The sequence below is a fragment of the Cervus elaphus genome, chromosome 23, assembly GCF_910594005.1.
Source record: "Cervus elaphus chromosome 23, mCerEla1.1, whole genome shotgun sequence".
Lineage (NCBI taxonomy): Eukaryota > Metazoa > Chordata > Mammalia > Artiodactyla > Cervidae > Cervus > Cervus elaphus.
In genome coordinates this window covers 76,460,258-76,484,703 of record NC_057837.1, presented here as the reverse complement: position 1 = coordinate 76,484,703, position 24,446 = coordinate 76,460,258, and the positions used below count along the sequence as shown (strand labels likewise).

Sequence of the window (24,446 nt, the reverse complement as noted above, 5' to 3'; positions counted from 1 at the left end):
TGAAGATGTTCTTGGATACATATTTTAGGACTTTTTTTTATTGCTGATTACAGATTTAAAACTATGAAATGTGCACTTCTTGGTAAGTTACACAAGTGATTTCTTTGCTTATTCACATTTTCAGTAAAAGCTTAAGGAAACAGACAAAAACACAAAGGACAAGAGAAATACGAATGGCAACAGCCTTGAAACAAAAGGACTCAGTAACAGAAAAAGTGTCTCCACAGTCAGTGTCCGTCAAAATGTTAGAATTGTCAGAACAGTACAGTGCAAATGCTGAAATCAATGTCATACACTAAGCTAGTAATGCTTGCCTTTGTAGCTGCAAACTGACAAAGTCACTCAATATGATCACACAAAACTAATCTGCTCACGGTTCAGCTTAAAACAACATTTAATGGACAAGTTCAGAAAGAACACGCGTTGTTTTAATGCAGCTGTGCTCAGGTGCCTACGTGATGTCCTCAGAAGCCATTCTGGACTAAGCCAGTTCAAAGAGGGCAGTTCAAAGCAGCGTCACACTAGCCGCCTGAAGGTATCCTTGGAGATACTGGAGCGCTTCTGCATTGAGGCTGGTGCTCACCATTGAGGGGACCTACAGACGGGAAACAGATGACAGATCTAAAACGTGGACCCACAGGAGTTACTGTTTCATTGTTCAGTGTGATAGTGGTATTATGGCTGCTTAAATCAAGTCCCGTTGGTTACTGATGCCTCATGACGTACTCATGGTGAAAGACATGATGCCTAAGGCTTGCTCTCAAATTACTTAGTGAAGGTCTGTAATAAACATGAGTATTTATTACACTAAGTTATGTCCTAAATTTTCCAAAATAAAACAACCAAAAATATAGATTTTCTGACAATTTGTAAGACTGTTTCTGGCTAATGCAATATAAAACCATTATTATATTTAATCTATGGTCCATTATTTCTGAATATGTTGCACTTAAAAACATTAATACCTCTATTTTAAAAATGGAAGGATTACTTCATTCTTTGAAATAAATACATTTCTAGTCAAAGGGTTTTATCCTCCACTTTGTCTTTACTCCTAAAATCATTTGCACATCATAAAGGAAAAAAGAGCCTATCACTTAAGAGAGACCTTGCCTGTGACTACCTGAGCTCGACTGTGCTGAACAAGGGAAACAGGCACTTCAGTGCCCGCCCACACAGCTCTGTGAGTGAATCAGACTCGCCCAGAGAAGAGGAGCGCTCTCTGAGGGAACAAGGCACCTACCCTCCCCGGGCAGGCAGTGGACAGCTTGTGCAGTGACTGTGCCAGGTGAATCTTGGGGTTGTTCACCATCTGACCCACAGGGTCGTGCTCCTTCTTCCCAGCAAACGCCAACTGGGAGAAGGCCGTCTGGTACCCTGGGGTATCTTCTATATCAATGAAGTGTTCTTCATCAGGAATGGTATCATCCTCAGGTAACTCGAATAGGCCAATCAGAGACTGTAGTAAAGGAGTCCTGGATTGGAAGATGACAAGATTTAAGTAACTTCTCGGAAGATTTAAATTATTAATAAAGGAGCAATGTCTTCAGAGACACGAACTATAGACTCATCGTCTCAGGAGGAGTAAGGGATCCTTGAGATTAAGACGGACACCAGTGATTTTGTCTAACTGGAAAGCATTCTTCAATTCTTTGGGCCATAGCATGCCTATGTCCTTTGCCCAGAACTTTCAGTGCTGGCTGTGTGACCCAGGCTAGTTGGAAGGCCATGTGTGTGAAGTCAAATTGAGGAGATTCAATGGTTTTAAGTTAGAAGAAATAAGCTTCAAGTTGTCAGATCATCTGATGTAAGAGGCTGCCTGACTGAAACCGTAAGGGAGAGGAAGGGGTCAAGAAAAGCCAGGTCATCAAGGAGCAAGACATCAAGCACAGCATGTTAAGGCCTTCTGCCTATTCAGTTTCTCCTTTTAAAGACTTAAGCCAGTTTAATGCAGTGACTGTGTAAAAGCCTTAGAGATCACCTGGACCAGGGACTCTCAGCAGTCTCTCTAAGGGGTCCATGACTTTCCCCCCAAACTTCCCTGGTAGTCCAGTGGTTAAAACTCCTCGCTTCCACTGCAGGGGGCACAATTTTGATCGCTGGTTGGGGGAACTAGGATCTTACATGCTGTTAAGCATGGCCAAAAGAAATAAAAATAATCAGGAAACAAAATCTTTCTAGGTCCAGAAGAATCCACAAGTCATGTCTTGGATTTGATGGTAGCTACAGAGGAGGCTGAGGTCAAAACCCAATTCTCTTGGCCCCCAAGAGAATAAGCTTGGTTAATTTTGTTATCACAGGGGAAGGAAACTGGAATTTCCAAAAACTTCAGAATGGAGTACTTACCATAGTTTGGTGTACTCTGTGTCCATCATTGGGGGGCATTCTGTTAGTAATTTAGTTATCCCAACAGCACAGATCTTTTTCTCTACATTTCCAGATACTTTCTGAATTTCAGGAATAATGATTTTTTCCAAAACCATTCCAAACATTCTGTTAATCAAAGCAAAATAAATTCACTCAATATTTAATTACAGTAGTCTAACTTATTTACACTCAGTGACTCCTTAGGAATATAATAAAATACAAAAAAAGGCTGCTAATTTTGGTCAACAGAAAGAAAGAGATCTAAAAAAATTAAACTGCTATTCTGACCAACTGCCACCATCTTCTGTGAATACTACACCTTAAGCCACGCTCAAGGAAAATCTTTAAAGCCGTATCTTGAACTAACAATCAGAGCACAGATAAGCAAGAAGAAAAAAAGAATCACTATCACCTCACCATCCAGCAATAACCAGTTTTAACATTTTTGGATTATAAACTTTCCAACTTTCTATGCTTACATACCTCTAAGTATGTGAATGTTAAAAGCTGTATTTTAAAAAAATGATTTGGCCAATGATTATTGTTGCAAACATCCTGGAATTAAAGTTTTCTGTAATTCTACATGGTATAAAATTCTTAAGTTTGTACTTCTGTTATTAAGAATTTATCTTATTAAATTCTTTGAAATGGAAATGGTAAATATTAAGGCACATGGACATTCTGATCTCTGACAAGTGTGTATTTTCGCTCTCTGGAAAGACCCTGCTAGTTTAATGCCACGAGCACTTAGTGAAGCTGCTCCGCTCCGCATGACTTCCTGTAGCTAGAAAATGTATTTTCTGGTACTTCTCAGGTTAATTCCTTTTTCACATTTCAATCAATCGGGAATTATTTTTGATTTACTACAGATATCTATAAAGTTTTTTCAAGAAGTTATTCTCCATCATTACTTTACTGCCTTCCTTCCCTAGTAAATGGGTAATGCTGCTTAACTGTATTCTTAATGCATATATACTAAGTCAAGAGCAAAATTTCACTGATCCAAACTACTCTCACTTGAAAAACCACTGTTGACCTAACAGAGGGAGGCTCCTGGAGACATGCCAGACATCTCACACAACATAAAGCCCTGGCTGTAAAGAACACAGCGGGCAGGGGCAGGGACCTTTAGGAATAGAAAAATGCTTGCAGGTATTTTCTGTACAGCCCAACCTCCCCCCACAAGGATATTTTGGAAACCACAAAGATATTATAACTGTGTCAAGAACTATACAGCCATCTATAAAACATTTTGTTTTTGAAAACAGGATGATAAATAATAAAAGCAGACTTACTTTGGTTGTATACCATCAAATATTTCCTGCAGTGCTAGCGCCCCGTATTTTATACAATACAAATTAATAAAGACTAAGAAACCTGTTGAAAGGAGATGTAGAGTATCAATACAGAGGACTGCATTAAATAAGCAATTCAGTCAAAGTCTGCCAAATAGCTTGGCATCAATACTGGCCTTTTAATACAACTTAGCATTAGTCACTCAGTCGTGTCTGACTCTGCGAACCCCATGGACTGTAGCCCACCAGGCTCCTCTGTCCATGGATTTCCCAGACAAGAATACTGCTGTGGGTTGCCACTTCCTTCAGGGGATCTTCCTGATCCAAGAATCAAACCCACACCTCCTGCATTTGCAGGTGTATTCTTTACCATCTGAGCCAACAGGGACAAAAGGTTTACATATGGTCTCTCTCTGATTTATATTTCTTTATGATTTTTCTATTAAAAATATTTTGATGTTTAAACTTACAAGCTAACCTTTGGAGCATAGTATATTGAAAATGACTTAGTTTAGAGAATAGAAGCATCTTAAAATATTTTATATATAAAATTTATAGATGATAAAAAATTTCTGTAGGAAAACTCAAATGACTTTACTTACTCTTGATAAACTTTGTTGTTTTGGAATTCTGAAGTCTTTGGAACAGAAGAATGAAGATTTGCTTCCTGTATTGGTCAACTGACTCACTGAAGAATTGAACAAAAAAGCAACAAAATAAATCCAGCATTTTTCTGAGTCCCGAACGGACTCCTCAATTAAATGTACAATGAAGCTGTATTCATACTCACGGGGGCATGTGCTCTATTATACTATTTAGAAGATAAAAACCTTGGTGGTCATTGGCTTTGGATGCAATCAGCTTCTGGAAGACACCTAGTAACCCAGGCTACAACAAATTAGATTAAATAATAATTAGTTAAAGAGGCAAGGATTAATTATTCTGAAAGTTAAACAGGTGATCTGTTTTGGAAAAGAGTGCATGCTTTAATTATCTAAATAGCATTTTCTCTGTCTTACCTCTGAAGTATAGAGGGGGGGAAAAATCCCAAATAATAAGCCCTCAATGTTAAGTTTCTACCAAAGAGATAAATAACTAAGGGATACCTAGTTCTAATAAAATGTATGTTAACATTTTCTACTAATTCCCTTTATAGTAAGTTCACTTTAAGAAATTTTTTAAAAATTAAAAAGAATCTGCCATCTCTAGTTTCTCAGTTATCTTAAAAGTTAGTTATATCAAAATAAATCTGACTCACAATTTTGTCAGCTGCAGCACTTGCTATTGTATTTGAACCTCGTTCTAAGAATGCCTGGAGAAGCCTCACTAGAGCGGGAATATTTCCTGTTCTTTCCCAAAGCACTGGCTGAAGGAGATGAGGAAATAAGGCCATGTAGGATGACGGGATGTCATTTTTGTGTGTTTCCAGAAGCAAAGACATCACTTGAAAGACATACGGAATAAATTCTGTTGATAAAAGTAAAAACAGCTTTCAGCTTCAGAATTAATGGCCCTGACGCAAAAGACACATATCTCTTAGGCAGATTGCATTTTATAATCACTTGAATAATTTTTAATCAACCAGAAAGAAAATAACTTTCTTTACCTACCTTGTACATCATTTTGTAAAATTTCAGTAAACACCAGAAACAAAGCCTCCTCAAAATTTACAACAGCAGCAGGGTTAGACTTGCAAGTTATTCTTATGGATAAACATATTGCCTCAAACATATAGTGATTAAAATGAGGTTTGCTTGGGTTCTGAAAAAAATAAATAAATAAAAAGCTTATGTCTAATAATGTAATTCACTACCTAAAACACATTTAACCTTACTGAAAACATTATTAAGAAGAAAAACACCAATTATACTAAAAAGCCTAGATGTTAAAATTTTATAGTGACTTGAAAATTCAGAAAATGAAATAGTAATACTAATGCCGGTATGGACTTTATTTTTAACGGGCAAATGTTTACTTATGAGAAATACTTCAGAGGCACAGGAAGGTGACCGCACAAACCCCAGCTCCCAGTGTTTATGAGGGACTTTTGCAGGCCTGCGTGCTCCCCCAGCGCCGTTGCTGTAACAGGGATGGAGGAGACGAACTGGGACATATAGGGCCCGACCCTGCCTCTGGCCTGGTGTGGGACCTCAGGCAAACCTTAACCTCTGCAGGCCTCCGTATGCCTACACCTGCAGTAGCAATCCTTCAAACCAGCGGTTTTCAATTTTCGCTTTCAATCAAAATCTCTTGAAGGCTACCATATAAAGCTGAGGAACTGAAGATGAACATGCAGCACAGGGCCAGGTGAAAGTGGAGACACCTTACTCTCTTTTCTCTCAATTCCCCAAAACCCAAGTAGGCCCTAGACACTAACCCAGGATTCAATGGAAAAATGATCAGTATTCTCAAAGTCTCCCTAATACTTTCTAGGACTTCATCTCCTTTTAATAGAATAATTAACAATAACCATCTACACATGAATTTTATTGGACTTAAACAGATTTTTCTTTTCTAAAACTTGGTATTAATATTTAAATATGGATCAAAATATCTGTAAAATTTTTGATCAAAGAAGGAGTGAACTTTATTTTGGGGGAAATGAGTCAGAAAGAAGAGACACAAAAGGACATTAATCTGAATAGCCTCTTTTGTGTCCATTTGGGGCAAAGCCTACTTCTTCCATCTAAGATTATTTCAGATTGTACTTTCTCAATTCTCTTCAACGAACACGTTACTTTGGAAAGTGAGAATAAAACGTTTTAAAGTTTCTGAGCTTACACTTAGAGGTGACTGCTGCCATGTCTCCAATCTATGTCACCCCACACTTTCAGAATCATATATTAACTGCTGGTCAGGAAGAATTCATAGATCTTTCCCTGTCCGACTGATTGCCAAGGAGTTCTGAGGCTCAAAGAGTTTGAAGCATTTAGGTTAAAAAGCAACCGCACTTTGAAAACTGGCTCTGTTACCTTACTGACAGCTAACAGCTTCCGTGTGAGCTGAGTGATGAGGGTAGGGATGTAGGGGATCATGGCTTCCTGTAGGAGGGAAAAGCTTCTCATGATGGCTGTAAAATACAAGAGCAGAGACAGTGTAATTAAGCCTCAGGATAACACTTCTTGGGGGAGAAGAGTCTTCTGATTCATAAAATAAAATTTTAAGGCTCTGAAACAACCCTCAGATAGCTCTCTACATTTAAAAATAATCTAAAATTTCCCTTCTTTCTAAAATCAGGCAACAAAATTTATTTATTTATTTGTTATTTCCAGAAGGCTTAAGGGACAGTAAGAAACAATGAAGTGACTAAAGAGGCAGGTAAAGAGGAGGTGAGCGAAGCAGGAGGCAGACGCAGGGAGCAGCATGTGGAAGGGAGTCTCCTTCACCAGCAACCAGTGGCATGGGATTTTACCTACAGTCCCCTGGAAACATCACAACCCACCACTAGCTGAAACAGAAGGCCACCTGCCCATCTTCCCACAAAAGAGAGACGAGGAGCCTGAGAAAAATCCAGAAATACACAGCAAGCGATAGAGGGCCCATACTGTGAAATTAACTGTTCATTAACAGACACCCAAAAAACACTGGGCAGCAGAGATAAATACATTAGGCTAAAACTATATGATGGCTGTTTCTACACAAATGGAATAGAAGGTTACTAAGTAGAGCATCTACAACATGCCAGGCACACAGGACAGAAAGCTATCCTCTTTCCTCCTAAACTTTGCTGTGATGCCAAAGGCTCGCCCTGCAAGTAGCTAACCGCCCCCTATCCTGCAGCTCAGCTTAGACACCACTTGCTAGAAAGCCGAGGTTACAGGGTGGATTAGCGTCCCTCCACTGGGCTGGCACAGAATCCCTGCATTCACGCATACAACAGTCTTTACTGGGAAGCTGCTCCATACTACATACATGCTCCTGCACACCCTAGGAACACAGCAATGAAGACCTCGGACCAGTCGGCTGCCTCAAAAAATGGACATTAAACAACAGTAGTTACACATCACTGTTGGGAGAAATACAGTGCTGAAAACACAAATATACCTAGATACACACTTACAAACAGAAACACATGCATATACACCCACCCAACCACCTAAGGGTTCTGACTGACCAAGCCGGAGGCACTGGGAGCAGTTTCTTCGAAAAGCACTTCCTGCTGCTGCTAAGTCGCTTCAGTCGTGTCTGACTCTGTGCGACCCTATGGACAGCAGCCCACCAGGCCCCTCTGTCCACAGGATTCCCTAGGCAAGAATACTGGAGTGGGTTGCCATTTCCTTCTCCAAACCATTTCCTATGTGTCATATAAACTGTGCCGGACTCTTGGAATGTCCCAGAACTGTTACTAAGACACTCCCCTAACACAGCAAAGGTGCCTACAGCTAGCTGCCTGCTTCCTCGGCAGTGGTGTCTATGAAGGCAGATCTGTGTGGGGTCCATCAGACACACCCAGGTTTCACACCCAGACCCAGCAGAGCATGCTGTCAATAAATGTAGTCCCAGCTCATCTCTGCCCTCGAGTGTCAGTCAAGGAAAAGAAAAAAGGAGTTTGATACGGTTTATTTATTTATTTTTGAAATGGTTTAATAAGAGGAGTTCTATATCAAGTTAGGGTAAAACTTTCTCTGAAAACACTGTTAACAGTAGTATTTTTCATTTAAAAATATCTAAACCTACCAAATTCTCAACACAACCTGAACTACAACTCAGTGTTGACCACCCCTGCAGTCTATGAGATTAGATGCTTAGAGTCTGTATACCAGGGAAATGGCCTACCTTTCATAATATATTCATTTTCTGAAGAGCCAGGAAGTGTGAGAGCTTTGAAAAGGTTTGTTAGCAGAATCTCAACAAACGGTGCGATTTCTGCAGCTGTAAAGCTATAGATGAAAAAACAGCTTTCAGTCACCACCAACTCTTGAGTGTCACTCTGGAATACCCTTGGCAACTACTAAATCACACTTCTTGGCATAAAGCGAGCCATCTCCCACCACTGACAATTGGTACACCGCTTACGAAAAGATTTCTTTTACATGTACTCATGTTAAGTTCCTAAGAAGGCATGTCTGAGACCAATCACAATTAAACAAACCCCAAACCAGGCAAACCCACATTGTCTAAACTGCTGAGATCATCACTAGTTTACACCTGTCAATGTTGAGAATGGAACCGGTACTCTCAATCACCTAGCTTTCCAGGAGGTAGAGCAAGTTCAGAACTCTTTTCTGCATAAATTCTGAGCCTGAAGACAGTACTGTCTTAACTCACCTCAAAGGATAACCATTTAATCCTTAACTAGCCACTGAGTGTATCTGGACTTCAAGTTCTCGATGAAGAAAAGAACCCAGAATGCTTTCCATCTCTAACCCAAAGCTCAGTTTTCAAGAAATAACACTGCTGAAGAAAGGTCTGAAAGGCACTCAGACCATCCAATCCCCTTTTTATCCTTGCAATAGGCCTCAAGAGCCACTACCTTGACACCCAGAGAATTACTTTCACTCAGCTGTGTCTCGTCTCAGCACTAAGTAAGATGACAAGAACAGCCAGGTAAAAGGGCTACTGCACAGTATTCCCTTAACCAAGGCCTGCTTCTGAGATGCCTTCTGAATCACCATTCTAGTTTTAATCTCACAGACATTATGGACATTTTAACCCACCAGGTTTCTCTCTTTGCCGTGGTTGCTAGAGGATTCCACAAAGAAGTTCTGAGTTTCCTTACTATACTATACTCTGACAAACCTCTGTTTATTAACCTCACACCCCAGTTATTTTCCTTTGCTCCAATCTCCTCCACTTAACTTTACTGTCGTAACATAGCTACTCTGGCATGGTCTCAAATCCTTTTGGAATGAGACATATTTGTATAAATGAGTGAAATATTCACATTTATTTTTCTAACTTCTAATGAAATTATGAATACACTGAGCTATCTCTAACCAGTACCGATGGTCGCCACCCCAAGATGAAAAAATATACACGTCAAATACTTACAGAGTGGCGCTATTAGGCCCTCTCATAGTAAACAGTCTCTCAAGAGCATGTGCTGCGTAAGTATGAACAACAATACTTTCAGCTTGAAGATGATTGATTAAGAGGGGAATAGAGACTAAAAGATGCTCTTTTGGTACCTGAAAAAGACAACAATATGTATGCCATAACTCACTGATGCCGTCTTTGAGTAAAAGCCAACTGGAAGAGAATGCTTTGCTGACTCTAAAAAGTTAGAACCTAATTTTAAAAATCAGTTAGAATCTGATTCTAATTTCCAGCTACTATTATAATGGAGATGATAGGATACAGGTGAGAAATCAAAACTTCTTCCATGCAACGGTTCAACTCACATTCACTTTTCCAACCAATTCTCTAGCTCTGAGCATGAAGCTATGACTTTAGGGTAAAAAAGAAATCATGGATAAGCAGACTGATTTAATTCATCTTAGGAACTATACTTTCCACTAGCAAGTTTCTTAGAAAAATCACTCAAGCTCTTTGTGCCTCATTTTCTCTTCTTTAAAAAACAAAGGTGAGAGGGGAGGCATAAACATAAGCATACTACTCTTCATTAAAAACTTCTAAAACTTTAGAATATCTAAGATCCCGCAAGCCATGTGGTGCAGCCAAAGAAGAAAAAACGCAGAAAAACTGTTTAGCAAACTCTCTTCTGTATAGGAGAGCGGGAAATATATAAATAGATAGGGGACAACTGTAGGTTATATTTTCAAAATTAAATAATGGAAACAAACCAAAACTCAGTAAAAAAATGGTTACCTTTAGGAAGAGAGAAGGAACAGGGAGGAAAGCTAGACCTTTCTGAATGTACCCTGCCTGACTTTGGAGGCATGTAAAGTAACCTTTCTCAGGTCTCCCGCCGAAAAATAAAACACCACAAGTATGAATCTAATTATTTATCAAGTTAGTAGCAAAAATGCAGAATAATTTCAAGTTGTTTTAAACAGTTATTTCTTGACTATCCATCCAATAGGATAATATGCTAAGGATATAAGATACACAAAGAAATCAAATGGCACTTAGTACTACTTTGTTGATAATATTGGTATTATTTATTTCCCGGATCTCTTCATGAAAAAGCATAGAATCAGTTTCCCCAGCATCTAGATTATGGTCTCTAAGTAACATTTCCCACCTTCAAGGGTAGCAAACTCAGGTCTGGGACAGGAAATATACAAGATGAACCTGAAATAGTGTCATATTATCAAAGAAAAGCTGCTGCTAAAAAGTTACTAAATTTATGTCAAGAAAACACAGGAAGGGACATATGTATACCTATGGCTGATTTATGCTGATCTACAGTAGAAACCAACACAATATTATAAAGCAATTATCCTCCAATTAAAAAAGAAAAGAAGATACAAAACCCTACATAATGGGGCCCCTACTGGCCAAAGATGGCACTAGAGAGTAAAAAAAAAAAAAAAAAAAAAATCCCATTTGTCCTCTGGAGGTTGGTAAGGTACCAAACTCACTACTCTGAACTTATAAAGGGGAAAAACACAGAAACTTGTATCCCGTTTTCCCCATTCAAATTGGTAATTAATTAATCTATGAGGCAGTAATGTTGGTTGTGCAAAAGAATAAACATACTAAAAACCACACAACTATACATTTAAAAATGGTGAATTCTATATTAAGGTTACCTATACCTCAAATAAAAAATGTGATCATCACTCTTAACCTCACATGAGAAATACAGGGAACAGAGGAACAAGAGGTAAATTATACCACTGAGGATGCAATCAGCCAAAGGCAGAATGAGAAACTCTACAAGATAAATGACTGGTTTCTTTAAAAAAAAAAAAAAAAAAAGGCGTAGGAAAGGGGAAGAAGGACCCCTTTGTTGTAAACTAAGGGACATGAGACATATCAACCATAAGCAATGTGTAAACAATATTTTTGAGAAACTAAGCAAAAGTAATCACGGCCTTGTATCTTAAGTTCTGAAGGAGATATTGTTAATTTTGTTAGATGTGGATACCAAATATGACTGCACAATAGAAGAGAAGAGAAGCTGGTATACAATAAAGCTCTTAAGAGAATAAGTGGCATGTAACATATAAATGAAAAGCTACTTACTTGATTCCTAAAAATCATAATGTATTTGATGCCATCAGCTTTAAGAACAGGAAACTCATTTACTATTAAAAGAAATAAAAAGTCAGTTATTTAACTGTTACTCTCAAATCAGTCACAATATTATCAGATTTTAAAAATATGGTTCTGGTAAGCAAATGTCAAGTAATTAAAGCTTAGTTAATTATATAATGATCTACCACACAACTATTAATTCTGGTAAGTTTAAGAATAATTTTATTTTTTTCACCTTTATGTTTAATTTTCACTACAAAGGAACATACGTTACTTATGTAATTGAACAAAAATGATTTGGGCCACGGGAAATAATGACAGTATCTTTTCCCAGAACTGGAGCTATTCTGAATCAGGAGCAAGTCTCTCTAGATGAGCTTACACGAGCAGTGGGAAGTACACTAACTAGCAAAAGGGACAGAATATTGGCCAACTGTCAAAAACTCTTGAAGCTAGTAGTAACATGGAAGTTCTTTATGTTATCCCTACTGTTCAGTGATTTTAAAATTTCCACAATACATCTATCTTGTAACATACTTTTATAAACATATGAAAGTATCCTGAGCATCTATTAATCTCAAGTGCTTTAAATTTACTTTCATTTTTATGAGTTCATTTTTTTTTAAGTTTTATTTTTGGCCATGTTGTGAGATCTTAATTCCCTGACCAGGTATTGAACCCGGGACACCTCAGCAGTGAAGCACAGAGTCCCAACCACTTGACCGCCAGGGAATTCCCAAGAGTTTTTTTTTTAAATGAGAAGGAAAACAAAAACCAAAGTATGATTTCTAGTGTGAAATTATTAGGATAACAAAACTGATTGACAATTCAGTCTCACTTGTTCCTCTTTTCCTTCTATATAAGCAACATTTTCTTTAGGGAAAGTTAATTTCACCTGGGCAAGGTGTTTGAACGGTTGTTTGAAATTTTATCCAACAGACGTAACTGCAAGGATAGGAGCCACTGTTTTCAGTATCATGAATGATATAGAGCCACGACAGCATTCATTTGGTAGTTTAAAATAACAGTGCACATAAGAATTACAGGTACACTGTAAGTTGTATTAAAAACATTTCACAAAACTCACCATTAGCTGATTTTAAATCAGGGAGAATGTGATTCACGAAGAACTCAGTCAGGTTTACAAGCTCATTTGCTTGTGTAATCCCATGCTAAAAAACATTCATAACAGTAACATGAACTACCTGTATAAATCTACCACAATGGAAATTTAGGCAGCTTTAGAAAACCAGGTTAAAGATAAATACTTCAAAACATAAGCTGCTTACATATAAAATAAGACTGGTTTAAAAAAAAAAAAAAATTAGACTGGTTTAATAGATAATAAAGAAACTTCCCTAAATTAAAGAACAGCTAAATTTAAGCTTAGCAAGTCTCCTATACTGAGTGTCACCTAAAGAAACAAGTGTATCATTTATACTGTGGTCTATAAGAAACATGTAATTAATACATCAACATAAAGTCATTTCTGGAGACTATGAGTTCTAATCAGAACACATTATCTAGCAGAGTAGGCTATATAACCAGAAATATATCACTTCTTTTTTACTTCCGTGCTAAAGGACAACTATGTTTTGGAAACAAAAATATACTGAAAAGAGTTACCTTCTGTGTTTGGGCTTTCGATGCCAAAGATGTCACCAGGTAAATGGCTGCATCTTTGTGTTTCCAGTTGACAGATGGATTTTTGGCATATTCCTGCAGCATGGAATTAACATAACCAGAGAAGATTCCTGTCACGGGTCCCTCAAAAAACTTGCATAATCCTCGAACTAGATCACAAGCAGCCCTGCGTCTAGTATCAATATCTACAAAATCAAAGGGAAATACATCATGGGAGAAAGAAGCAACCACCAACCAACTGATCAAGTTTGTATGAAAACAAATTGCCATCTGATAGCTATAAGCAACAAAAAATAATGAAAAAAAATTCTCTCCCCACAAACAAAAAATGATAATGGAACTAAAAGATCATAGTATGATAAATACTAATAAGTATATAAAAAAAGAGAAGACAAATGATTCAACATCTGATACTTCGATATAGCTCATATAAGGGCTGCTTTTTACCACGCACAAATTAAAGAAGGAAAACAGTTCTCAGAGAAAGACAGCTGAAATGACACTTACCCTGACTCCCTTACTTCCTCGTAACTATCAAAAAAAGAGCTACTTTAACACTGGCTCCTAAGAGACCAACAGTTAAAAATCAACATACCAGATCCTTCCAGATCTCTTCTTATGTACTCCTCAGAATTATCCTCAAAGGCTTCTTCATCAGCAGCTGCAAAAGCAAGATGACATTTCAGATCACCTCTTACAAGACATGGCAGGTCATTCTAGCTTTACAGTTGGGTATGCAGAAGAGCATGTGGAACCACCGTGCTTTACCGCGAAGTGTTCTTTCCCAACCAATGACTATTTCACATACTCTTACTAATTGTTCTTAGAGCAGTAAATGCTACCCAGAAAGCTTAGGTAACAGGTAATTTACACAGCTGTGAGACAGGCTCACTGTTCTAATGTGAGCGTACACAGAACTGCACTTTATCACCAACTTTCCCAAGTGCTGGAGATCAATCCAGGGAGGCCAGCTCTTCATTCTGACAAGTAAAGACATTAAACAACCGCCTAACCACTACCATCACCATTATTTCAGAAAAGTCACTTCAACACCAAAACAAGTAGGACAGTATCAGAATAAAGATCTGTCCTTTAAATATGGTTTTATGAAAAGGAAAGGAAATAGAACCCCATGTTACACTTTTATTTCCTCAGTCTGTTCCAGATTGAATGATCTAATGACTGCTCTTCTTACTCATAAGAAAGACATCCTATACAAATAGACTCTTAGGACTGTTTTAACCTTAAAGCACGAACTAGGTGGGCTTCAATTCTGTATTTAAAAGTTATCAATCACTTCTAGTCTCAAGTCAGCTATTCAAAAATAGCTTTTGCCTTGGTAAAATATGAAATCCAATAAAACGCAGACTGAATTTGTTACAAAAAGCAACACAGAGAAGACTTCTTAAATTCACACTAACATTAATTCAATGTTAATTAAGTTAATTTTACAATAACATAAATTTAAACACTAATTTACTCTTTTAAAAAATGAGCTTTTAACTAATCTCCTGAAAAAGCTTTCCACAATTACCTCTAAATTCCATGTTAGGCACAATAACCTTTTCACAGATACTTGTCAGCGTGTTCTGGTCCTCAAAGAGATTCTTATAGTGAGGTCTCTCACAAACTGAAGCCAGAAACTGAATTGCATTACTTACCAACTGGAATAAAACACAAAAATAAGCATATTTAAGAGCAAACTGAATCATTTACTTCACGGGGGAGGGAGGGGGATGCCTTAATTATTTGTCTCCACCATCATCTTACCAAATCATATTTAACCTCTTGACCTGTTGTAACTAGTAAATTCCAGATGGCTGTGACAAAACGAGGCAGGTACCGTTGAAATTCTTCATCGTATTTTTGTGCATAAAGTGCAGCATTATCACAAATCTGCGATTTTAAGAGCTCCAGTAAGCCTGCTTCCTCTTCATCCTCACATAAGAGAAAACAGAAGACTCAAACATACAACTTCAATGCTACCATAAACACGGAGAGTAGCCAAACTCTTCAAAAATTATAAATTCAAAGTGCTGTAAACACATCTATGCCACTGCAAATTTGTTTACCTGGTCTTTCAAATAAATAAAATATGAAAATGCTTCTTATTTATTCATCAATGAGAACAGTTATCAGAAGTTTTCAAATTAAATAAAGCCCTTTCTTCCGGTTGCTGGATTACAAAATATTTACATATTAAATTGAAAATAATATACTTCTAAAAAAATCTGAGCAATAAACATCAATCATATCACACTTCCATTTCTAATGTAGTCTTGCTATCTCTCAAAAGGTTCTCATTTTCAAATATATTAAAATGTGCTCTCTTCCCCATAAGTTAATACTATAACATTCTCACAAATAATAGTTTGGTTATAAAATGTTGGAGAAGGCAATGGCCAGCATTCTTGCCTGGAGAATCCCATGGACAGAGGAGCGCGGTGGGCTACATACAGTCCATGGGGTTGCAGAGTCAGACAGGACTGAGTGACTAACACTTTCACATTTACTGTAAAATGTTAAACAACCACCTAAAGCAGGGGTCAAGCTGCTGCCTAGTTTCTGAAGTACAGTTTTACTAAAACCCAGCTACACTCATTGTTTTCATTTATACAACTTATAGTATTGCCCATGGCCGCTTTCAACTACAACTGCAGAGCTGAGTATATAGTACACAAGTCCAAAATACCGGGACCTTTACAGGAAAAGTCTGCCAGCCCCACTCGCAACCATGACAGTGACTGGTAAAATAATCCTTAAGACATACAGCAGCAATCCACAAATACTTTTTGAGCTATATTATGTGTCAAAGAACTCAAATTGAGAAGAGACAAAAAGTACAGCTCCTCAAAGCATAAGTATCACAGATGACACACAGTTAAATGAATCCTGTGTGAGAAACTTCCTTTAGACTTAAGTGTAAAGACAAGCTTGTTTTCTGAGGGGGTGCTTTCTTCCCTAGTGGACTGAAGAAGTTATTTTTTAGGAACCCTTTTCTTGGTTGCATCCTCTCTGTAAATCTCAGGTAAAATGTGCTGTATACCCACAGTAATATTCTCCCTCTGTACACCACTCCCCAAACAGATTTGCATCACCAATTGTAACTTTTATCTGGTGTTGAAGTATTCTTACTATATTACCTTTTACATTTTTTGTTTCTTGAGAAAGAGTAAATCATAAATATAATAATAAATAAGCAAATGAATAACACAGAAGTGTTATTATGTTGAAAAGCGCTTATTACAAAACCCAGATCAGAAACTTACACACATTACAAACTTTCATGTACCCTCTTTCCCGCACTGTAGATGACTTTTTCAAGAGAGGCTGTTATTACAAAGGTTTAAGTTTTCTTACTATCTTCAATGACAAGTGATTTTCTATTTCATAAAATGCTCACAATGTGAATATTCTTGAAGACTTACTTTCAATAATGTAATGAAATAGCCTTACCTATAAATTGTGACTTGAGTCAGTACTATAAGAGTAATTCTGCACATTATAAATAATCAAATGTGGAACATCCCACATAATCAAATTTTACTTGCATTCTTAGAATTTTATCTATTAACAATGCAAGAGTAAATAAATAAACACAATGCTAAATGTTCTCAACTTACATTTTTCTGAAGACGAATTAACTATCCTCTCTCCAATCTTCTCAGAGGTATTCAAATAGTTCTTTTTTAACATTTAAAAATACTGAGATATAATTGACATTTAATATTGTATTTCAAATAATTCTTAGTTTAAAAAAGCCTACTTAGGAAATAAATAGTACTTACATCAGTTTGTAGAAGCTTATTATCTAATGTTAAAAGAGTATGAAAATTGTTCATCCAAGTTTCCATATTATCTTCAAAAAATTCAGGGAGATCCTAAAGAATAAATGGTGACTTGAAACTTTGGGTTGAAATTATTATTATATTTGAATAAGTTTTCCCCATGACAGCAAATGTTTTCCACATGCCTATAGACTCAAGTCCACATTTCTCAGCTGTGTCAACCAGTATCTACTTTGACAAGAATTTGCTGCTCCAGCTGGGTCTGGCAGCTGAGTAAACCACTCTGACTGTCTCCGTAAGCTTTCAATCACAAATGATGCCGCCTGTTTCCTGTCCCAATGTAAATCTACTTATTCCTTTAAGGTCAAGCTAAGGCTAAAGACTTCCCTTACACCAACACAGTGCTTACCGATACATTTCTTTTCCTTTCTGAATTACTGCAGTGTTTTTAAGATGACCACCAAGTCAGGCTCATTGGCTGATACAGTTACTGATTTCCTGTGGCACAGTGCTGCCCTCTTAATGAGGAATAATCCCCCAAGGGTAAAGATTATGCCTCCTTCCTACTTATTAGGCTTTCGTGACTAACAAACTATTAAGCACCTCATTCTACCTGACTTCTAGGAAGTAGAATTCAAAGGTGTTAAAAAAAAAAACAAAAAAACCCAGTGGTACCCTTTAAGAATTTCTCAAATTGCTGTCCAGGTGGACACAAATGAAGGTATGCCATTTTGGGCTATTCATCTCCTATTCATTCTATCTATTCCTTTTAGGAATGCTGTCCCTACCACTATGAGGGAGTAATGTTGGGATGATTAAGTCTGGTACTTGGCTCTGGCTAAAGTCAACGAAAAGGCCACATCCTTCCTCTTAAATCTCAGTATAGGAATCTATACCAGTAAGACTTCCTTCTTGTCCTGAAGCCCTGACTCTTGTTGACTCAAGAACAGAAACAATGACTGGAGGCCACTACTTCACTAGCAACAGGGTGACCAAGCATTTTCTACTTTGAGATTGTGTCCGTGTTTCCTGTGAAACACAGAGGTTCTGGTTCATTATACTTTCCCACGCCTGCTTCTGCCCTGTTTTGTCTACCCGATATGCTTCCATTAAAAGCTATAAACTTTTTTTGGTATTACCTAGCCAGAGGCCTCTAATCAAAACAGGGTTCCCCCAGCGTCAATACCCACTTAAATGAACAAGAGGAAGGCCTGAGAATGTGCTCTGTGTCTTCAATAAAATAGAATATAGGATGACACCCCAACAGTCATTTAGGATGTGGGGTTTCCCTAACTTACTATACTAAGAGAATGCTACTTTTCCCTATGAAACATCTACCCACTAACATGTCTAGGAACTATACTATAAAATAGAACAGAATTTGTAGATAAAAAGTGGGGGGAATCAGAAAACAAAACAAAACAACTAATACTTATCCTTCGGGCGGGGGGGGGGGGGTGAAAGCAATGCTAGCAAGGAAGTCTTTATCAAGTGAAAAACTTTACATTTGACATCAAAGAATAAGAACCAAAAGCAAGAAATAAAACTTACCTGAAAGTTTAAACTGTAGAACAGTTTTGAGATTAGGATCAGGGAAGAAAAAAGAATCCTCAGAGCAGAGGCATCATTTGCATGGGTGCTGCAGAGTTCAATAGTGGCCTTGGAAAAGAATTTAGGAAGATGGCTTCAGTGTATCGTAAACCTTAGTGAAAAAACCTTGTACTATGCTGAACCTTTTGGCCAACTCAATATTTATATACCTTCTCCAAAATTTGGCTTTTAAATAGCAGTGTGCACTCATTTAAGATTTTTGAAAAATACTTTAAAAGTATATATATTTTAAACTGTCCATAGTAGCACTACTGCAAAGTCCAATATTAATATTTTAGACTAGATCCTTCTATTCTCCTTTGTGTATATATGTAAGTATTAAATGTTAAGACTATTAAATGCCTTCATATGCGTTCATTAAATAATTTCCTGCAACCTGGCCTTTAGGTTGTTTGCAACTATTTGTTATTCTACTGCAATAAACATGTTTATCTACAAAACTTTGTACACACACTTCTAGTTTTCTGAGTCTGAGATTCTAGAACTATATTACCAATGCAGAATGGTATGCTGTGAGTAAGGGTTTTGGAAGCCAGACAGATCTAGATACAACCCAGACTCTTACTCGCATGAGCATGACTCTGAGTTAAGTTATTTCAGAGCCCCCATCTCCTTATCTGTAATTAAGAGTAATACCTATGCAATATATATCAAATGAGAAAATATACATAAGAGGTCTTGGTAATTCGTGCACATCTATTATGTAAAAGACACACAACAAATGTTGCTAACTATATCCTGGAGTCAGGAAATACGAATGTTATGGTTTTCTCATTGAAATGTCAAAACTCCAGAAAGCTAGTACCATTTATAATCCAATGGGGAGGACACTAGTATTCATTTCAGTGCACTCTGGCGAAAAGATCCCCCCGACCAGTTCTACCTGTTCCTGGCTAAAACTTTTAATGTCACTGAAAAGAAATAAAAAAACCTCTGCCAATCCAACAGGTGAAAAAAATGATCACATTTTGTCCAATTTTATTTTTGAAAGTAAGAATGTACTATCAGTAAGATATCCTAACCATGAAAAATTCTGTACATACTCTATAATTTAGAAGTTGTGACAATCACATAACCTTTCCTTTTTGAAAACAGGAAATAAGATGCTTTTCTCGAGTTAGAAAAACTATTGAGGCCTGGCTCTTTTTATTGTTTGTGAGACCAAACTCTCCTCTTTCCTTATCGGGGGAAAAAAAAAGGTTGACATTACTTCTTTTTCAATCTTAAAGGATTCTCAGAAAGATGAAGAACATGTTTAGGGAAGTTGCTTATGTACTATACAATGGTGTATATAAATTAAATTCCATAAACAGTCAAATCAAAATACAGACCCCAAAATACAGACCTATTCCTTTAGAGATACACAAATACTTGAGTGAAATAATATGATGCCTGGGATTTGCTTTTAACTATTCATACAAAATCAAAAAGATAAAACAAAGTAAAAAGAAACAAAATGCTAGTAACTTGTTAAACTTATGCAGTCAATACATGGGAATTCATTATACCATATTCTCTATTTAGATATAGGTTTGAAAGTTTTTAAAAGTAAACCATGACCTATCAAATAAGCTTTCAAAGCAATCTCTTAAAATTTATACAAATATTGAAGTTCTTTAAAATATTAAGTAACTAAAAAATACCACCAAAATGTTATTGCATACCTTAAATAGATTCGTCAAAGGCAAAGCAAAGGCATCCAGAACAAGTTTAATTTCAGTCCATAACTCGTTTGACTTAAATTCATGGCGATATCTAAAAAATCACAAAAAAAACAACAACAACAAAAAAATCAATGTAAAATAGGTAAATTCACAAATTTTTGTTAACTGACTTTAGGTCTTCAAGGCTAGATTAGACAAAAATCTATGGCCAGACAGCTTTCTGAAATAAAAAGGGAATTCAAGCACAATTTATCAAGATCAGGTATTTTTTAAGTAACAGGGAAATATGAAATAAACATCCTACACCTAATAAGAAACAAACATGATAATGAAGAGGCTTATGTTCTTATTCTAGAATTATAAAAGAATGACAAGTCACAAAAATACACACAAGCAAAAACACCTGAAAAAAGTATTTTTAAAATATCAATTTACATATCAATACCTTTTAAATAAAGAATGTGCTGTACGAAGGACTCCGTTAATAACATGGAAATCTCCACTTTGAAAGCGATTCACCATTTCGGTCAACAAGTCAGGCCATTTCTGAGGGAAATCTTCTCTGCCAATAATGCTAATGGCATCACTTAACTGAGGGTGGAAAGACACTAATTAGACGAAACCTCTACAAACAAGCCCCCTAACAAGCAGGGCCTCACATACCTGCTTCTGAATCTGCTCCGGGCTGCTAAGCATCAAGTGCACTATGTTAGCTTTAATGGCTACTCTGTCGGCTTCACAAATTTTATTTGGTTCATCTTCAACCTAAAAGCAAAACATTAATGAGCAAGTAACATAAATTCATACCAATGACTGTATGCCTTTGTAGATAAAACAGAACCATTTCTCATTTCCTGGTTTCCTAAGAAAAACAGAGGAAGACAGGGCTTTTCTCCTGTATGAATGGGTCACAGATTCCTTTAATAATCAGCTTCTCTAACTCTTTGATGTCAAGTGAGAATCTCAGTTCTATATGATAATTAATCAAAACGTGGTTAAAATCTTCAGATATATGCTACTCAGCCCATATTCATCCTCAATTTGATCATTACCTTAAGTTCTTTAAAGAAAGGTCTTGTCAGTGAAAACTTCTTGACCATTACCAGTTCAAATGCAACCAGGACTACAATGCCCAAAGAGATTCTGAGTCTAACTAGTTTTACCAATCAAGACAGATGGGGCTTGAAAGTCTACAAGTAGACGTGTGGATTTTTAAACATTCTTAAAATTCACCAACTCATTTCTTCACCACATGTGAGAACACTTGACTACAGAAGCTCAAGAACAGTATTAACTATTTTTAAATTCTTCTATGGAATGAAGAAAAAAGACTCAATGAATAAGCAGATGTCAAGTTGATTTTTTAGAAAAACTGACCATTTCTGTCAACTTTAATACCTTCTAAATGTGATTACTATTATTACTAAAAACATTCCTTTTTCTTTATCCTAACCCAGGGTTACCTCAGCCTTGCCATTACTGACATTTTGGGTCAGATAAATCTTAGTTGTGGGTCTTTCTTGTGCATTGTAGGCTGGTTACCAGTATCCTTGGCTTCTACCCACGGGTTGTCAGAAACACCCCCCACCCCCAGTGACAACCAAAAAATCTCTAAATATCCCCAGATGGGCAAAATCACCCCCAATTTTAGAACCTCTGTCAAAAGCTAAGGTAGGGAAAATACCCGTTTCTGTTTCTCAATGTATAACTTTATACTGATCATTAAACTTAGAGCACAGTAAGATTCACCCTGGAGTGGTGGTAGTTTAGTCACCAAGTCATGTCTAACTCTTTGTGACCCCGTGGACGGTAGCCGGCCAGGCTCCTGTCCGTGGCATTTCCCAGGCAAGGATACTGCAGTGGGCTGCCATTTCCTTCTCCAGGGGATCTTTCTGATCCAGGGATCGAACCCGCATCTCCTGCTTGGCAGGTAGACTCTTTACCACTGAGCCACCTGGAAAGCCCCCAATAAACTTGCAGCATATTAAGATTCACCTTATAATTAGAAAATATTTTCATATCCAAGACATAGGACAAATCCCTTGTCAAAAACTTCAAATGCATTATACACATTATATATATATATATGTGTATATATATATATATATATATATATTTATTTATTTAAAATGTGGTTTTTCCAGCTTTATGCAATTTTTCCTTGTCCACAATAGAAACTGCTTCAATTATTCATTTAGACTGTGTAACTTTCCACATAGTGTCTCTTCAGCGGAGAGCTAAAGTTAAATTTCAACCATGGGACTTCCCTCCAGGTCCAGCAGTTAAAGATTCCATGCTCCCAATACAGGACGCACGGGTTTGATCCCTCAGATCCCACATGCTACAGGGCGTGACCAAACAAAAAAACAAAACAAAACAACAATAACAGAACACAAATTGGAGGTTAAAACTAAGTCTCACTCTCTCGAGCAGCCCGGATTATGAAGTTCACTCAATCAATATGAATTTAAATAAAATGGGAACTTTGTGTGAACAAAGACAGTTTTAAAAATATCTTCCTTCCCAAATGGTATACTCCCTTACTTACTACATTATCAAGGACCTCCTTGCAACAAAATATTGCAAAGGAGTGGCAAGAGGGGACCACCTTATTTTGCACCTGATCTTAGTGGGAAGGTTTCAAGTTTCTCACCATTATGTATATTAGTTATAGCTTTTTCATAGTCTTTATCATGCCGAGAATGTCCCCCTCTATTCCAAATTTACTGAGTTTTTAACCATGAATAGATGTTGGACTTTGACATAGGCTTTTTCTGCACCTATTGAAATAATAATGTGACTTACCTTTTCTCAGTCTATAGGTTTTTGAATGCTGAAACAGCCATGCATATTTGGGATAAATCTCACTTGGTTATGGTATTTTTACACTTTTTGTATGTTTTTGGGTTTGACTTTTTAACATTTGGTGAGGAGGGTCCTGTTTTTCATCTTTAAACTGTATCTGAATCACTCAGGAACACTGCCCATATAAATCTTTTAAACATGAAGGGTCTTAAACTAGGTACTCACAAAATACTTACAATTCTCCAATTTCTTTTAATATAGTTCTTGAATGTTACAGAGGCACACACTTTAATAACATTATCCTGGGACTTCTCTAGTAATGTTAACAGCAACAATGGGTAGTTCTGATTTCCTTCTACAGATTCGAGAAACTTCTCAGCTGGAAAACAATTCCCATGTTAGAAGATGTGTTATTAAAACCAAATCTTATGACTGTATGTATATGTGAACTATGTATATTCCTGACTGAAGCATCAACAAATAGAAAGATTAGAACTGTACATGATGTTACATTAAATTTATATAGTATCTCGGTTTTCAGTTTACTTTACTATCCATTAACTCACCAATAACTCATCTCACAAACCTATGAAGTGGCCTGATCAGATGATCACCTCATGTGAAAGAGAATCTGCTTTTCAGAGACATTAAGCAACTTTAGGGCAAAAAAATCACATACCCTGTCCTGTTCCAGAAGGATTATTATTAGTACTATTCGTAATGGTAGTGACATTTCTTTTATAGGACTGTGATTAAGATTAAATTTGTTGATTCATTTTAATATATATTATTATTAATCATATGGGTCTGATGTTTGACTCACATATGTTAAGTTGTCACGACTACCCAGAGAAGTAGGTAGTATTACCCTTACTTTAAAGACAAGGCCACTGAGGTTAAGTAAGCTTGTCAAAGATCACACAGCTAGCAGATTTCATCACTGAAAAAGTTTTAGTCCAGTCCTTATTCTATCCTACTAGTCCTCAGTATTCTTTTCAAACTAAACATAACTTCCACCCTCAAATCCTCCCTGCTTTGTGTCTACCACGTGACACAATGATAGACTGAAAGATAAAGAATGCTGAACTAAAAAAAATTTTTCAAGAGGGGACACACTATGGTTTATATGGTTTTATAGAAGGCTTTGGTTGCTTCAATATTTGGTTGGT

General features: G+C 36.9%; 1 protein-coding gene across 2 annotated transcripts in view; it reads right to left on the bottom strand.

Moving 5' to 3' along the window:
- Positions 1 to 24,446, bottom strand: part of CSE1L (chromosome segregation 1 like) — a 35,048-nt gene continuing 10,602 nt past the window's right edge. For both annotated transcript variants that reach the window (XM_043885122.1, XM_043885123.1), the window contains exons 3-25: positions 23,514 to 23,656; positions 21,136 to 21,237; positions 20,918 to 21,063; positions 20,473 to 20,563; positions 18,749 to 18,856; positions 17,198 to 17,290; positions 15,180 to 15,347; positions 14,944 to 15,073; positions 14,005 to 14,070; positions 13,392 to 13,594; positions 12,853 to 12,937; positions 11,754 to 11,815; positions 9,654 to 9,790; positions 8,439 to 8,542; positions 6,635 to 6,732; positions 5,273 to 5,423; positions 4,921 to 5,129; positions 4,453 to 4,550; positions 4,265 to 4,350; positions 3,663 to 3,744; positions 2,347 to 2,493; positions 1,244 to 1,475; positions 1 to 595 (exon numbers count right to left, since the gene is read on the bottom strand). In XM_043885122.1, the coding sequence (XP_043741057.1) occupies positions 506 to 595; positions 1,244 to 1,475; positions 2,347 to 2,493; positions 3,663 to 3,744; positions 4,265 to 4,350; positions 4,453 to 4,550; positions 4,921 to 5,129; positions 5,273 to 5,423; positions 6,635 to 6,732; positions 8,439 to 8,542; positions 9,654 to 9,790; positions 11,754 to 11,815; positions 12,853 to 12,937; positions 13,392 to 13,594; positions 14,005 to 14,070; positions 14,944 to 15,073; positions 15,180 to 15,347; positions 17,198 to 17,290; positions 18,749 to 18,856; positions 20,473 to 20,563; positions 20,918 to 21,063; positions 21,136 to 21,237; positions 23,514 to 23,656 (2,831 nt within the window). In that variant the 3' untranslated portion in view covers positions 1 to 505. The remainder of the gene's footprint in view (positions 596 to 1,243; positions 1,476 to 2,346; positions 2,494 to 3,662; positions 3,745 to 4,264; positions 4,351 to 4,452; positions 4,551 to 4,920; positions 5,130 to 5,272; positions 5,424 to 6,634; positions 6,733 to 8,438; positions 8,543 to 9,653; positions 9,791 to 11,753; positions 11,816 to 12,852; positions 12,938 to 13,391; positions 13,595 to 14,004; positions 14,071 to 14,943; positions 15,074 to 15,179; positions 15,348 to 17,197; positions 17,291 to 18,748; positions 18,857 to 20,472; positions 20,564 to 20,917; positions 21,064 to 21,135; positions 21,238 to 23,513; positions 23,657 to 24,446) is intronic.